Raw genomic sequence first — 15,965 nt, forward strand, 5'->3', positions numbered from 1 at the left:
GGACCCCTGGGTGGCTTGCTCCCTCCCGCCCCTGCCCCCTCCTCCTTGACGGTGACCGAGGGTCCTCGCTGGCCCCCGGCAGCACCCGTGCTGTTTCTGTCCCCTCCTACATGGCTGGAGCATGTGTGACCTGGGGCCACGCGTGTGCCCAGCCGTGGGGCGGCGGGCAGCCCTGTCACGGGACCCCAGCAGCTGAGCCCTCGAAGCTCAGAACCCGAACCACCAGCCATCCTCCGGGGCCTCCCGGGCTTCGGGCTGGGGATTCCTGGATCTGACCGTGGTCATGGGTGGAGGCTGAGTGTCAGTATGTGTGTGTGTGTGTGTGTGTGTGTGTGTGTGTGTTGCGGGGGGCGGGGCTCCCAGGCAGCTGGGCACCGGCAGGCAGGACTGGGCAGTGCCCGTATGTCTCCGACCCCACGGAGCCCGTCTGGTCCGGGAGATGTGCAGTGAGAAAAGTCCCGTGTTTAAGCACGAGAGAGCGAGCCTCGGGGAAAGTCTCGCTTGTTGGTGAGCAGCTCGGAGGTGTGAGCACTGTAGAAGGCTCCCAGGGCCAGAGGCCGAGCGCCCCTCGTGCGGCAACAGAAAATAATACTGACGGGCTCCAGGGTCTGGGGAGATGGTTCAGGGGAAAGGCACTCGCCCCCCCTCGGCCAGCCCAGCTTCTGTGCCCAGCACACACGGGGTCTCTGAGCCCCCAGCACACACGGGGTCTCTGTCCCCAGCACACACGGGGTCTCTGAGCCCCCAGCACACACGGGGTCTCTGAGCCCCCAGCACACACGGGGTCTCTGAGCCCCCAGCACACACGGGGTCTCTGAGCCCCGGACACAGCTGCGTGTTGCTCCAATCCCCCTCTCTCCGCCCCCCCCCCACACAAACACAAAAGAAAGAAGGTTCCGGAAAGTCTCTTAGAGGTGGTAATACTTCCACTAACTCTGTGCATCAGTGGCAAACCCAGTTTCATGAAGCGCTAATGATCCCATGTTGCTTTCTCCTTTCCCCAGCTAGTCATGCGTTTAAACATCACCCTGAATCTACTTCTTATAACACTTCATTGTGTGTGAACACAGTGTGAGATATATTAAGCTCCAAGGGTGGCTCTTCCTGGGGACATCTCGCTACGTATCCCAGACCACAGTCCTCAGGCCGGGTCAGTCTTTCCTAACCCCGGCAGGCTCTTATTCAGTTACTTCTTTGTAGGTAACTGAGTTTGTCCCATGACCGTGCTCTTAACTTATTATGGCTCTTAGCTTGTGTCCTTTCGACGCCAGCGTAGCTCACAGCTAACCTTGGTCCAGCCAGTCCCTTGTCGGGGCCCTGCTCTTGGAGTGCTAGGAACTAAGGGCGACTGGGGCTTATGTCAAGCAAATCTGGATGCCCGGGAGTAAATATTATTTCGGAGTCCATTAGCTCCCATGTCACAGAGCATGGCATCACCTGTCGTCCTGTGTCTGTACAAAAGGGACATTGCTAAATAAACCACGCAAATGACATAAGGGAAAGAGAAAAGCAACAGGGGCTCATCAGGGCTTGGTGGAACTGGGTGTGCCTCAGGGGCACTGGTGTGGGAGGGGCTCAGTGAACTTAAGCTCCCCGTGGGAGCAGCGAGGACGCCCTAGTGTTTCCCGACACCAAGGGGTGGCCAGTCTCCCAGATGCTCCGTCAACCTGCTGCACACACGCCCAGGCCACGACTGTAGCTGTGACTGGCCCACTGGTGGTCCCAGTGGTTCCCGGTGCTCTCCGGTGGCCTCCAGACACGAGCAGGTACCCGTCCTGTGTGGGTTTTCCTGCCGGCCCTTCTAAGCAGCAGCCGGGCCACACAAGGCGACTGTGAGAACCGTGGGGGTTTCTGGGACGCGTGTGGGACTTGTGGCGACAGCAGCCCGCGCTAGCAGACCTAGGAGAAGTTTCTGGAAACCTCATTCCTGCTTGCCGCCAGGTCCTTTCTGGAAAGCTCGGCGAATGTGGTCTGTGCTCAGAGGCTCGGCTTGAACCAGGCAGTCGCTGTGAGTTTATCTAGAACCTCGTAAAGCCAGTGTTTCCGGGAAGGAAGTGACGACCGTGTGTGTGTGTGTGTGTGTGTGTGTGTGTGTGTGTGGCGGAGCCTTCTCCGTTTTATTCACTCCTCAAGCACATAGATCTTGCCCATCGCTGTGGGCTGGGGAGAGAATGGAGGGGAAATGACGAAGTGATGGACCCATTTGTTAGTGATGATGAGCTCTCCCTGAAGGGACGGCCCGTGGTCGGCCTCTCTGATCAGCAGGGCAGACCGTGACAACTCACAGCGCTTCCGGTGTACCCTGCATTTCTTGACGGTGCCAGTGTACATTTCTTGACTTTCTTTGCCGGACGTTTATAGATTACGTTTTGATGTAATTTTCTTTTGACGTCCGGGAGAGCATGCCTTAGAAGGGCCTTAGAAGGGCGGCAGGAAAACCCACACAGTGTCTTCTTTCGACACTGACAAATGCCATAGACACAAACTACACAGAAGAGACTTAACTGGAAGATCCATTGCTCATTCTTTCATTTTGGAGAAGTCCGAATAAGCAAGCAGAGAGAGTACCATAATAACACCCCCGGCATACGCCCGAGTTCTTACAGCTGTCAACTCTTTGTCAAACTGTCATTACTTAAGTGTTCATTCACATCATGAAAATTTCCAGTTACTGTTTCCAGTTCAGAAGGAATTTCCTATCTCCAGGGTCATTCTCAGTGTCCTGAGCCCTTGACTTTTCACCGACACAGTGCCCCGGCATCTGATCTAAATCTAGACAGAACCCGTGTCCCCTGAACCGCAAGATTAGCCAGGAGCCATGTAGACTAGTTTTTTCTTATCATTAAGGTATGCAAGGACCCTTGGGTACACGTCAGCTCTTTAATAAATCCTGACCTGTATCTATACAAGTAATATCGTCGTAGGAAATAGAGGTGCATATGTGAGTCCATTTGATATAAAATATTCACATTAACTATTGTTTGCCAGGGATCAGCCTGTGGATGTCTTTGATCTACCATCTCTGTTCACCTGCATTTCTTTGCTGTTCATATGCACCCTAATTCACTGTCTGCCATCCCATTGCTCATCTATTTGCTCGAGCGGGCACCAGTAACGTCTCCATTGTGAGACTTGTTGTTACTGTTTTTGGCATATCGAACACGCCAGGGTAGCTTGCCAGGCACTGCCGTTCGGGCGGGATACTCTCGGTAGCTTGCCGGGCTCTCTGAGAGGGCTGGAGCAATAGCACAGCAGGTAGGGCATTTGCCTTGCACACGGCCCACCTGGGTTTGACTCCTCCACCCCTCTCGGAGAGTCCGGCAAGCTACCGAGAGTATCCCGCCCGCAAGGCAGAGCCTGGCCAGCTACCCATGCACCCTAATTATTGACAATAACTGGGAGGAACTCAGGGAGAATATTTCCTGATGACACCTCAGGGGTGTTTAGTTCTACAGATGGCGTTAAAGGTGTTTCCCATCTCACGGAGGGCGACGGGACACTTCTCGGGGCTAACAGGGGCCGGATTTGGGGGTGGCCCGTGGTCTCACCCCAGCAGCCTGTTATCATTGGGACTGGAGCTGGGCCTCCACGCTCAGCCAGTGCCTCTCGGGACCCCCTGATGGGAGCCGTTATCCCCTCCCACGGGGGGACCACGAACAGCCTGATGATGAGGCGTTTTGTTCTGTGGCTTCTTTGGGGTTTTGTTTGTTGTTTATTTTTCTTAATTGAGGACCCCCAGGAGCCGATTTCCAAAATGAGCGTGAGTCTCGTTCCCAGTCCCAGGAACGAAACGTCCGTTCCTCTCCGATCATCTCTCCCCGGGGCCTGTGGACACAGAGGGAAGCAGTTGTGATCGTTAAGCAAGACCCCCGCCGCCCCCGGCCACACAGTGGTTAAGAACCGAGACAGACAGTCTTGTGAAATTAAATCCAATTTTAAATAGATGGGCTATAAATATTTCAGACAGGAAAAGGTCTCTTTCTTTCGGTGTCTTTTAAAGTGAAGGGGGCCTTTGTGCATGAATTTAAGAAACCTAATTAACATATAAATCTTTTTTTTTCCCCCTCCGTCTTTAGGTCTTTGCAGGAGGGGTGGAGGAAAAAAATGTTAATTGTATTTAGTCTTGTGGTCTTCAGAGAAAATTTCGTGAGCAAAGATGGTGATAGGTTTTCAAAGACACCCGTCTCAGGCCCAAACTAAAAGCTACCTTTACGCGAGAAAGATTCTTTTGTGTAAGGAGACGGGGCTGTGGGGTGGAGGGTCTTCCTCCGGATCCCGGATTTCGTGCCACTGAAAGCCACGTTCTCGCTCCCTCCAGATATTCCTCACTCCCGTAGCCCAAAGTGATATTGTGGTTTTTGACAGAGAGAGAGAGAGAGAGAGAGAGAGAGAGAGAGAGAGAGAGAGAGAGAGAGAGAGAAAGAGAGAGAAAGAGACAGAGAGATAGAGAGAGAGATGCATAGGGAAAAACAGAAGAGAGAGAGAGAGAGAGAGAGAGAGAGAGAGAGAGAGATGCACGGGGAAAAAACACAGAAGTGGAGAATGAACGTTTCCCACGTTTCTCAGAGAGAGAGAGAGAGAGAGAGAGAGAGAGAGAGAGAGAGAGAGAGAGAGAGTTGCGTGGAGAAAAATACAAAAGTGGAGAATGAACGTTTCCCGCGTTTCTCCGGGAAGGTTGAACCCTGGTGTCTGGTTGCTCTTCTGGAGCCGTTTTGCCCCCAGGGGTCCCCGAGCGGTCAGGTGCGGCGGGGCCCAGGGGGACACGTGTCCCAGCGCCTGCGAAGCGTCCTTCTTCCTGGGGTTGCTGTGAAATAGGTCCAGGAAAGGCTCTGAGAGCGTCCGTCTTCAGGTTTCCTGCCAGGAAGAGGCCGGGCTCATCCCCTCCCGACATCCTCGGGCTTTCAAGCTGGGCTTCAAAGGTGCTCTCCTCGCGGTTCGGAAATGAGGTGACCGCCTCCCCCGCGGCTCTGGCCATCCCTGATAACCGCCGGGGGAAGGCGCCGCCCGCGGGGACGGAACCTGCCCTGCATTCAGCCACTCCAGGGGGACTTCCAGGAGGCATGTCCGAGATGCTGTTGCAGGAGGGGACCTTTGAGACAGAACTCCACGCAGGTGGGCAGGAGAGCCTGAGAGCGTCCCAGGGCAGGAGGGCGTCTGCTCCTTGGAGGCTCTCTGAAGTCCACCCAAAGGGCTTCTTCTGGGGGAGGCAGGGGGGAAGGGGAGAGGGAAGCTTGGCGATGTGCCCGGTCCCCCGGGTTATTGATGACTTGCTAAAAGACATGAAAAGTGTTGCTGTTTACCCAGCAACCCAGAGACACACAGGGACTATGTTTACAGCTCCGGCCCATAAAATCAAGGCGTAAATTAGGTTTTACAGTTTACGTGCAATTTTACTCACGGACACAGCGTAGACTGAGTTTTTCCTTCATCTGTAAAACCGCCTCCGCCATGACCTTTACGTCCATGACTTACATAATCTTTTTAAAGGCACACTCCCCGTCTCCCGTCACTTAAATAACCATCTCTGTTGGGATACTGGCTCATTTTGCGGGGGGACCATGGCAGTGGTTCCCTGGCTAACGGGACAGGACAGATGCGGGGCTACATTTGTAAATGCCACATGAATGCCAAGGGGAGCCCTAGATCCGGTGTTAGATGATCATAGTGTTGTTGTTTTTGTTTTGTTTTGTTTTGTTTCTGCTTTTTTGGGTCACACCCGGCGATGCTCAGAGGTTACTCCTGGCTCCGCACTCAGGAATTACTCCTGGCGGTGCTCGGGGGACCCTATGGGATGCTGGGATTCGAACCCGGGTCGGCCACGTGCAAGGCAAACGCCTTCCCCGCTGTGCTATCGCTCCGGCCCCGATCATAGTCTTGCTTTAATGTTATTATCATGAGGGATGCACTAGGAAGGTTCTTCCATCAAGTTTTTTTCTGGGAAAATAATGTAAAGAACGGGGCCTTTGCCAAATGTCTTTGTCCTCAGAGTATGACAGAGCTTTGGAAAGCTAAAGGAAAGCCCCACGTGTCACCAGCACAACCCACGCGGGTTTGGCACCTGCCTCCCCCTTTTGAGCGAGCCTGCGACACCCACACACACATTTTTCCTTGAGCTGGTTGTGCCTACAGAGTTTTGTTTTGTCTGTTTTGGAAGGCAGAGTGCCCTGGGCATTGTATGACTTGCTTTGAGGTGTGAAGGTGGTGAGGCAAGGCCCAAGGAAGCGGATCCCGCGAGAGGCAGAAGGAAGATTCCGCTTTGTGCCTGCAGCAAAGCCAAAGAGAGGTCGCCTTTGAGTAAAAGTGGCGGCCCACTTCTCCGTCCCCCTTTCACTTGCCCCTTTCCTAGAGATTGAAACCCCCCAAGTGACCCCCTGGGCGGCGTTTCAGAACCCAGGACAGAACGAGCGAACTTCCCATTTTCTCAGTGATGAGCCCCAAATCTCGTCCCGGGCGTCTCCTCGGACCCTGTCGCTGGGTCTGAGAAGAAGGTTATAGATGGTCAGTTTTGATTTCCTGGCCCGCCTCCGTATGGTGGCACAGACGATTGCAGATTGGCCGTCCAGTGTCATTTGAAGAGACAGAAACAGTAGCGTCAGATAGAGACGGAGGCAGCTCACTGGGACGGTGCCTTAAAGCCCGTGGCCGAGGCCTCGAGAATTGGGAGCACGTTTCCACGAGCCTGGCACGTGTCTCAGACATCCTGCCCGGCGAGCCCGCTGCCGGTGACCCTCCAGGAGAGAGTTGGGGTTTTTCAGGGGCTGCTTCGAATTTCTCCCCCGCTTCCAGTCCCCTTCCCACGAGCCGTCTCTGTCAGCTGGGACAGCCCAGCAGAAAAGGACCTGTCCGGTTTCGCTACCCCAGGAGCTGTTTTTTATCGACCGTTTTGGCTGACTGTGCAGGAAGAAGCCTTCTCACAGCTAGAACGAGTTGGTCACTCTTTTTTTCTTTTTTTAAACCATATAGTTTTTATTTGGAGGTTTTGAAGGGAAGTGGGGAGAGAGAGTGGGAGAGAGTGGAGAGTCACGTGCTCAAGAGAGAGCCCCGGCTTCTCCAAGGGCGGAGAGACCCCTACACACACCCCAGCATTAGACACGAAAGCATGAAAGTCCACGCCTCAAGAGGGGAGATTCGGGGCGACACATGTGCTCAGCCATAGGGGCACAAGCAGCACCTGGGCTCGGGCAGCAAGTGTGTGAGCTGGTCACTCTTAAGTTCTCTTTCCTGAACATTTAAGTTGCACATTTAAGCACATTTAACTTGCACACTTAGGCTAGCACGTGCTGGTCACTCTGAAGTTCTCTTTCTTGCACATTTAAACTATGCGTGGCCACCTTGGGGCTCTCGGTGTTGTCTGTTTTCTCCCCTCAAACCTCGAGGTGACTTCAGAAACCCACGCGGTGCCTAGGTGAAAGCAGCAGGTGGGTTGTTCGACCCTTGCACCCAGCGGCCAGTAAGCTCGTGGCCGGCATTGGCCGGGGAAGGCTTCTCCTAAGCTCACACCTGCAGATTGCTTTTGAAATCATTCTTCTCAGCTACCTTTTCAAAGGCTGTGAAAATACACGTCGCCGGCCTGTCCTGGCACCCTAAGAAAGCGCAGGAGGCCCTATCTATCGGATGTCACGGCCCCCTTGGGTTCCGCTAGCGCGGCAGGCAGGTCCCCTTTGTGACCCCTTTGTACTGGGGACCGAGCTGCTGTAGGAACTTGAAAGGGAATCCGCCCCAAGATCAAAAGCGACGCCTTTATCTGTTGACACAGGTCCCACTGGAAGGCACCTGGGGTCCTGTTGCCCCCGCGCCCCTCCAGCGGGGGATGCCACTGGCATCCCCCGCGCGCTGCTGGAAGGGCGCCCGGCAGGCAGCGGGGTCTGGGCAGCGGTGGGTGGTCGGGGGCGGCGCCGGACGGGGGCCCCCCGCGGTGCTCGGGGGAAACGTGTTCAAAGGTTGGGGGTGGGTGGGGAGGATGGGGGTGGGGGCTGCAGAAGGGGGCGCCCCTGAGAGTAGGGGGCTGCAGAAGGGGCATTCCCCCGGGTGGGTCCCCCAGAGTTGGGGCTGCAGAAGGGGGCGTCCCCCAGAGTTGGGGCTGCAGAAGGGGCCCGCCCCCGCCCCAAGAGCCTGGGCTGTGGACCGCGCGCCCCGCGCTGGCGGACAGGGAGGGCTGGAGGGTGAGAAATGACCACACATCCGCGGGCTTCCCCCGGGCAAGGCGCCCGCTGCCCCTGCTGCCCAGCGGGCTGGACACACGCTGACCACTTTGCAGTTAAAGTGGGCACCGCGGGCAGCGCCTGGCCCGAAAGCGCTGGGCGCAGCGTCCCGCAGCTGGAAGGCTGCGCCCGTCGCCGGCTTCTTGGCTTTCTTTGCTTTTCCTTTTCTCTTCTTTTTTTCACTTTCTTCTTTCCTTTCCTTTCTTCTTTCCCCTTTCCCCTCCCCTCTCCTTCCCTCTCCTTCCTTCTTTCCCTTCTCCTCTTTTTCTTTTCTTTTTTCCCCTTTCCCCCCTTTTTTCTTTTTTGTTCCTTTTCTTTTCTCTTTTCTTTCTCCTTACATTTTTTTTAATATTTTATTTTCATAAAGTAGTTCACATCTCCTTACTTTTTTTTTTTTGTTTTTGCGTTTTGTTTTTCCTCCTTATGTTTTTTGAGCTTTGCAGACACCTTCCGATGATTCCTACACAGGCAAAGAACTCGATTTTTGTTTTGTTTTTAATCCTAGCAGAAAGTGCGGCGTGGTAGGTGAAAAATGGCAAACGTTTCGACTTGTTAATAGCACATTGTGAAAGATTGATGGTTTATTTTCTTTTAGAGAAGTAATCCATTTACCACGCATTTCCACACGGCAGCCTTTCTTCTTTGGGGGCCCCCGGCTCAAATTGTTTTATTAGTGTCCTGCAGAAAATAACTTCTCCAGCTTCTGAAAGCCATTCGTGTTTTTCTCTTCCTGAAACACAGTTGTTGTGCTCTCTCTTTTATTCCAAAAGTGACTCTTCTGCGTTTGTTTATGCTCCTTTTAAATTTCTCCTGTGGGGTCGCAATCAGGAAAGGCCGGTCAGAGACAGAGAAAACTCTAGAATGTAAAGAGACCCGTTGATTCTGGGGTCTCAGTAACGAAGACATACGCTCATTTCTTGGTTAATTTTAGGTGTTCGAAGGATTTTTCCGGTCAAGATGCTTCTTCAGCTCTCTGTCGGATATGCCGTTATTTCAGTTAATGGCAAAATTGAAATTCAGGTGCAGTTTGTGGGATTTGGAGATATAGCTGCATACTAGGAATAGTTCCCTTTTCATTCCTGAGTTTTGTTTACATCATTTTTCTTACAAACACCACCCAGAAATTTAGAGCTGGAAAGACCATTAAAACAGTTTTGTTTTGTTTTTTTTCAGTGCTCTGGTTTGTTTTAATATTTCCAGTTTTGTGCCCAAAGTAATTTTTGCCTTGTAGTTTATTCCTCGGATAATTTTGACAGTTTATAGTCAAATAATTTTGATCTAATTTTGGTTATCTGCTTAGCGTCTTTAAAATAGGCCAGCTATAATAGCAAATATTATAAAACTCTGATGAAGTTGTCACTGTGACTTTTTTTAGTCACCTTTAATATTTTCTTGATGTAATTTTCTTTTCAGGCTTAATTTTCACATTTGCTCTCTGTAGAAAGCAGGCTTTTTATACAGTTAGAGAATGCCACTAATCAGGAGGAAGAGTGAGCCGCGTAAGCATATTTCTCATTTTGTCCCCGGCAGTGATTTGGTTCTAACCTTGTCTCACAGAGTCAGGGTTTTACAGCGAAATGAGGCTTTTTTAAATGGCGTGGCTCTGAGCCGTGACTTTTATAGGCGAGGAAGCTTGTGTCTGTTATCTCTCCCGGGTCCCCAGCCGGAGCTCCATAAATCTTGGGCAGAATTCAGCCCTGCCCCATTTCAAATATTGGGAACAACTTTTAAAAAATATTAACACAGAGGAAAGCGGAAAGCTAAAACCTTTTCATCAGGGCTGTTCTGTTTGATAAACGGCGTTTCGAATTTTCCATCTAGAGAAGTATCCTAGGAATCGTTCCTGTGTCCAGAAATTCTGCTGAGACATGGAAGACAACTCAAGGCAACAAGTGAGCCCTCCTCGCTCCCGTGTTAGGATGCAGCTCGGTGCTGGGCCAAGTCCAACGCCGTGTCCTAAAGGCTCCGTCAGTTTCCGGGGACGTGTTTCATGGAGACACGTGTGTCAGGTCCAGCACTGCGCTTCACCGCAGGGGCCCAGCCTTGCAGGACTGTGTCCTAAGTACCAGCCTTTGACCACACATGTCCTGCACAAAAATGAGGACATGAGGTAATGAGACATCCTGGTGGGTCCCCTGGACCGCCCCGTGTTCGGAAGAGAGAGCATCTCTCTCGAACCCATGCAGAATCACAGTCCCACGCGGTGGCTTCTCCGGGAGGAATTCCCTGAGGGTGTTGGAAAGAATTTGACTTTATTTTTCTTTTTTTTAAAAAAATTATTTTGGGGGGCTGGAGCGATAGCTCAGCGGGGAGGGCGTTTGCCTTGCACCAGCGGGGAGGGCGTTTGCCTTGCACGCGGCTGACCCAGGTTCGATTTCCAGCATCCCATAGGGTCCCCTGAGCACCGCCAGGAGTAATTCCTGAGTGCAAAGCCAGGAGTAACCCCTCTGCATCTCCAGGTGTGACCCAAAAAGGAAAAATATATATATATATTTTTTCTTTTTATAAAGTTGTTCACAGTGATTTATTAAATTTAACTCCAACCCCACCACCATGACACCTTCCCACCCCCATTATTTCAAATTTTCCCAACCATGCCCCCCCTCCAAGCCTGCCCCCGTAGCGCGCCCCAAATAATTTTATTTTGCATTGTTTTTCATGGATAATTTGCTAAAAAATGATTGAAAAAGACTTCCTCAGAAGAAAGGGAGTGAAGACCGTTGTTTCTGGAGCCAGCCAGCCCTTGTGTGAGAGATTCCTGACGGGTTCCGGGTTGAGCCCGGGTGTTCGTGTTTTCTTAGTCGAGACGGGTTGCCTTCCTCTTCTCGTCTGCTCCTGGCCCCTCCGTGGTGTCGAGAGTGTCTGATTTTCTGTCCCGGAGGTTTGTCCACCTTCCTCTGAGTTCTTTCACAGCTACACTCACTTGGCGTCCAGTCCCTCCTGGGGGCGGGGGCGGGGGACGGGGGGTGGGGGGAGGCAGGGCCCCCCACTGCTCCAAGCTGCCTTTTGTTTTGATTCTTTGGACACGATGATAAATAATTTCTGACAACTGAAATTTAAAATGTTTCTGTTAGTCGTCTCTCCGAGAGATAATCCCCCTAATTCCCTGTGAACTGACTCATCTGAGCACTGCCCCCTCCCCGGTCTCTTCTGACAGAAGAAAGAGCGGGAGGTTCCTGGGGGGTGTCCACGGCCGGGCCGGCTCGAAGGCGCTATCTCCGGCCACCCGGCAGAGACGCCGCTTGCTCCTTCCAGATGTTTTCCAGATGCTGGTTGCGGGGGGCGGGGCGGCGGGCTGTGCTGGTCTAGCTCAGGGGCTGACACTGCCGGTCACCAAAGGGGTTCTCCTTAGGCTTTCTCTGCCCGGTAGAGAAAAGGAGCGTCTGGGCTGTGAGAGGGGGAAGGCAGGCCCCCAGCACAGCTTCCACAAAGGCCCCAGCTGCCGGACAGTTGAGGCCACTGGGCCTTGTGGTCACACGGGTCACCGGGGACAGGCCTCGTCCTTCGGACCTAACCAGTGATGACTGTGTTCTTTGGAGTGATTCGTAATGGATCTTAGGAAAGTAGGACCTGCTTAGAGCCTTAGCACTGCATCTTCGGTGGGGAGTGAGGGGAGAGAGAGACACAGAGACACAGAAGCAGAGAGAGAGAGAGGAGAGAGAAAGAAAGGGAAAGAGGGAGAGGGAGAGAGAGGGAGAGAAAGGAGAGAGAGGAGAGAGTAGGAAAGGGGAAAAAGAAAGGGAGAGAGGGAGAGAGGAGAGAGAGGGAGAAAGGAGAGAGAGGAGAGAGAAGGAGAGGGGAAAGAAAGGGAGAGAGGGAGAGAGGAGAGAGGAGAGGGAGAGAGAAAAAGGAAGAAAGGGAGAGGGGGCAGAGAGAGGGGGGAGAGGGAGAAAGAAGTGGAGAGGCAGAGAGAGAAGGAGAGAGAGGGAGACAGAGAGAGAAAGAGGGAGGGAGAGAGAGAGAGAGAGAGAGAGAGAGAGAGTGTGTGTGTGTGTGTGTGTGTGTGTGTTCAGGGCTAAGGCTCTTGCCTTGCATGTGGCTGACTGGCTTGGAAACTCATCCTTGCTTGTTGACCCCAGAGGACTCCCTGAGCACTGCAGGGTGTATATGCCGGCAGGGGCTCAGGGGATGGGGTGGGGGCGGCACGGGGACGTGGTGGAAGGCCGGGAAGGTGATGCGCTGAGGGCAGGCCGAGTGTTGGAACACGCTGTGCATGAACCCTGCCATTATTGATACAGTAAGTCAATACCGTAAATTTGCTTTCCCAAAAAGCAAGTCGCACAGCACAGCCACAGACATCCCACAAACGCCGCAGGAGCCTCGGGGGGCTTCTGAGTGTGGCGTCCGGTCCTCTTTGGGTTTTCTTTTCAAGTATGGCAGAAAATTTCCAGTTTCATGCTAATTTTCCTGGACTCAACAGCTAATAGCAGGGGCGGCCCCGTAAACTTTTAGAGAGATTTGAAGCGTTTCGCAGAGGAGCTGAGGCGTAGTAAGTCTTCGCTGAAATCCTCTTCCCGTGAAGGAGAGAAGTGTGTCTGTGTGTGTTTCTGCTCGTGTCAGGCTCCGACCCTCGGTGTCTCCTTGGGCAGACTCGGCATAGGGCGCTTGTCTTTACATTTCATTCATTCGTCTATTTCTTTTTTTTGCTTTTTGGGTCACACCCAGCCATGCACAGGGGTTACTCCTGACTCTGCACTCAGGAACCACCCCTGGCGGTGCTCGGGGGACCCTATGGGATGCTGGGAATCGACCCCAGGTCGGCCGCGTGCAAGGCAAACGCCCTCCCCGCTGTGCTATCGCTCCAGCCCCTCGTCTATTTCTTTAAAAATTATTTTTTATTTTACGCACCGTGCTTTGTCATATGGAGAATGGCAGGGTTGCTGCAGCTGGGAGTGAGGGACTCTGGTTCCTGCCCAGGGACAGGCTCAGTGAAGACTCTTCACCGCCGCTGTGCGCAGGGGTGTGGCCTGGCTGTCTCGCAGGGGTGTGCCCTGGCTGTCTCCCAGTGTGCCTTCAGTCCCTGAACGTTCGTCCTCAGTCCTTTCAAATTCCGGCTTACACGGAAGCGTTCTGACTAGGGGATTCCGTTCCCGTTCCCCCCACACCCAGGGGGTCTTTTGCCCTCAGAAGACAGGGCAGTTGGTGGCTCCCGAGACCGTCCTTTCGCTTCCCGGCCTGGCTTCCACCCGGCCTGGCCCGCGGTGAGCAGGACAGCTTTGGGGACCCGCTTTGGTTTAGTGTCAGGGCCTGAGGGTGTGAGGCCTCTTCTGGGGCCTTTCCCGCGTGGGATGGTTGGAGGAGGGGTGGGGCTGGCGTGGGGATGACAGACACGGCCCGTGGGCTGGGCTGCTCACCCCGGGGCTGCCCGGGAGGGCCAGAGACTGAGGAGGGGGACAGTCGCGCATCCCAGCAGACGATGTTGTCTTGGCAGGATTGTGAGTTCGGGTGGGCGGGGGGAGGGGAGGCCGGTCTGTTGGATGGAGGCCCCAGAAGGAGGCGGGGCGTCGGGGGGAGCAGGTCCACGCACAGGGGCCGGCCTGGAAAAGGGTTCCAGAGTGCCTGGTTCGGGAGACCTTTGGGTGCGCGGCTGCTAGGCTCAGGGGCGGCCAGAGGCACCGGTGGGGACAGACGAAGCCAAGGTGGCCGCTCGGAGCCGACCTTTTACCCACTTACACTGTGGCAAGTGTTTCTGTCCCGAGTGCCCTCGAGACCCCGCTCAGGAAACCGTTTCTTTTCTTTCTTTTTTTTTTTTCTTCTTTTTGGGTCACACCTGGCGATGCACAGGGGTTACTCCTGGCTCTGCACTCAGGAATCACCCCTGGCGGTGCTCAGGGGACCATATGGGATGCTGGGATTAGAACCCGGGTCGGCCGCGTGCAAGGCAGGCGCCCTCCCCGCTGTGCTATCGCTCCAGCCCCAGGAAACCGTTTCTTGCTTCTGAATGTAAATTCGGGTCGTGGTTCGGAGGCGTCTGCAGGACTCCTGAGGAGAAAACCAAGGCAGCGTTTTCCCGTCTCTGGGGCTCTCTGAGCACTCGTGAGCACGCCACTTCTGGGACGGTGGCATGAGGGGACCCGCACGGGGTGACCGTCCCCAGACCAGAAGGGGGGGTGCCAGAGCCCACTCTCCGAAGGAAGAAATCACGGGGCCGAAGGATTGACGTGTGGGGCGAGGGTTAGACACGTAGGTGTGCCTCCCTTCACTCCGGGAATCAGAGATCCGTCACGTCCTTCCCACGTTCCTGGACGCCTCATCCCGGTGTTTGTGTTTCTAGAATATTCCTCTCCCCACCTTCACCCTGAAGTTATTTATAAGCTCACGCCCTCCCCCGCCCCTCAGCTGAGCGGGAGGCTCTGACAGACCCTCCCCCTCCGTCACCATCGCGCTGTCACTGAGGGACGGTTCAGGGACGCGCGTCTCACTTGGCACGTCCTGTGCTCGGCCAGCGCTCGGCCTAAGGCAGAGAGTGGGGCAGCGGGGGAGAGGGCGGTCAGGGAAGGGGCCCAGCCCCGCGGGAGGGGCGGGCGGGGGCCCTGTGAGAGCTGTGTCCCCACCCCGCAGGTACCCCCAGCCTTCACAGCCCCCTGCTGGACCTCGACAGTGACGTGCGCCCCGGTTCCTCCGTGCTGAGCCACCTCAGCCAGACGGCGTCTCTCAAGAGGGGCAGCAGCTTCCAGTCCGGCCGCGATGACAGTGAGTGTCACGCCCGCCCCCACCCGGGCCTCCCGGTAGGACGCGGGGCCAAGGGGAACACTCTGGAAGCTTCCATGCCCCGTGGGGTGAGAATACGAACCGGCCTTCCTTCTGCCCAGCGGCCATCAGTCACCTGACCAGTGAACCCCAGATGTCCACTGGGCGTTAAGTGAACAGACAGGAAGTGTCCCCCAGTGGCACCCAGGGGGCACTTGGATTCAGGGAGAAGATTCAGTTATCACGTTAATGTATTTGTTAAATTTATTCTTTTATTGAATCACCATGTGGAAAGTTACAAAGCTTTCAGGCTTAGGTCTCAGTTACACAATGCTCGAACACCCATCCCTTCACCAGTGCGCATATTCCACCACCAAGAACCACAGTAAACCTCCCCCCCCATCTCCCCAGCCCCTCACCCCACATGTGTAACTGGTAAATTTCACTTTACTTTCACTTTACTTTGATTACATTCAATATTTCAACAAAAAACTCACTATTACTTTAATATTTTTTGTATATATATATATATATATATTTTTTTTTTATTGAATCGCCATGAGATGCAGTTACAGACTTATAGACTTTCACCGATTACGTTTCAGTCATACAACGATCGAGCACCCATCCCTCCACCAGTGCCCTTTCCCCACCACCAGTGTCCCCAGTATCCCTCCCGCCACCCCCACCCCTTCCCGCCCCCTGCCTCTCTCTCTGTGGCAGACACATTCCCTCTTACCCTCTCTCTCTCCTGTGGGGTGTGATGGTTCGCAACACAGGTTCCAGCATCACTTTTCAGTCACAATGTTGAGAATCTGGACTACAGAGATGTAGAGGTCTCATTCCATAGGTACTACATACGCGCACATGTATGTATGCATAGAGGTATCAAGTAAAACACAAGCCTAAGAACGGTCCTCCATCCGTGGGCAGGAAGTGGCAGAAACGCATCTGGGCCCCTGACCCCCAGTGAGACCCCACGCAGGTCATTGCAGAACCCACGTGATCAGCTGCCGTGTGACGGGCTGGCTCTGTCAGCGTCCGTATCACGGGGAGCTCAGTCTTTGGCCGGGT

At 54.1% G+C, this 15,965-nt stretch overlaps 1 protein-coding gene across 1 annotated transcript in view; it reads left to right on the forward strand.

Moving 5' to 3' along the window:
• EXOC2 (exocyst complex component 2) overlaps positions 1 to 15,965 on the forward strand; it is a 165,773-nt gene that overhangs the window by 77,233 nt on the left and 72,575 nt on the right. The window contains exon 12 of the mRNA XM_055126695.1: positions 14,763 to 14,894. Coding sequence (XP_054982670.1) covers positions 14,763 to 14,894 — 132 coding nt within the window. The remainder of the gene's footprint in view (positions 1 to 14,762; positions 14,895 to 15,965) is intronic.

Source organism: Sorex araneus, chromosome 2 (genome assembly GCF_027595985.1).
Source record: "Sorex araneus isolate mSorAra2 chromosome 2, mSorAra2.pri, whole genome shotgun sequence".
NCBI classification, from domain to species: Eukaryota; Metazoa; Chordata; class Mammalia; order Eulipotyphla; family Soricidae; genus Sorex; species Sorex araneus.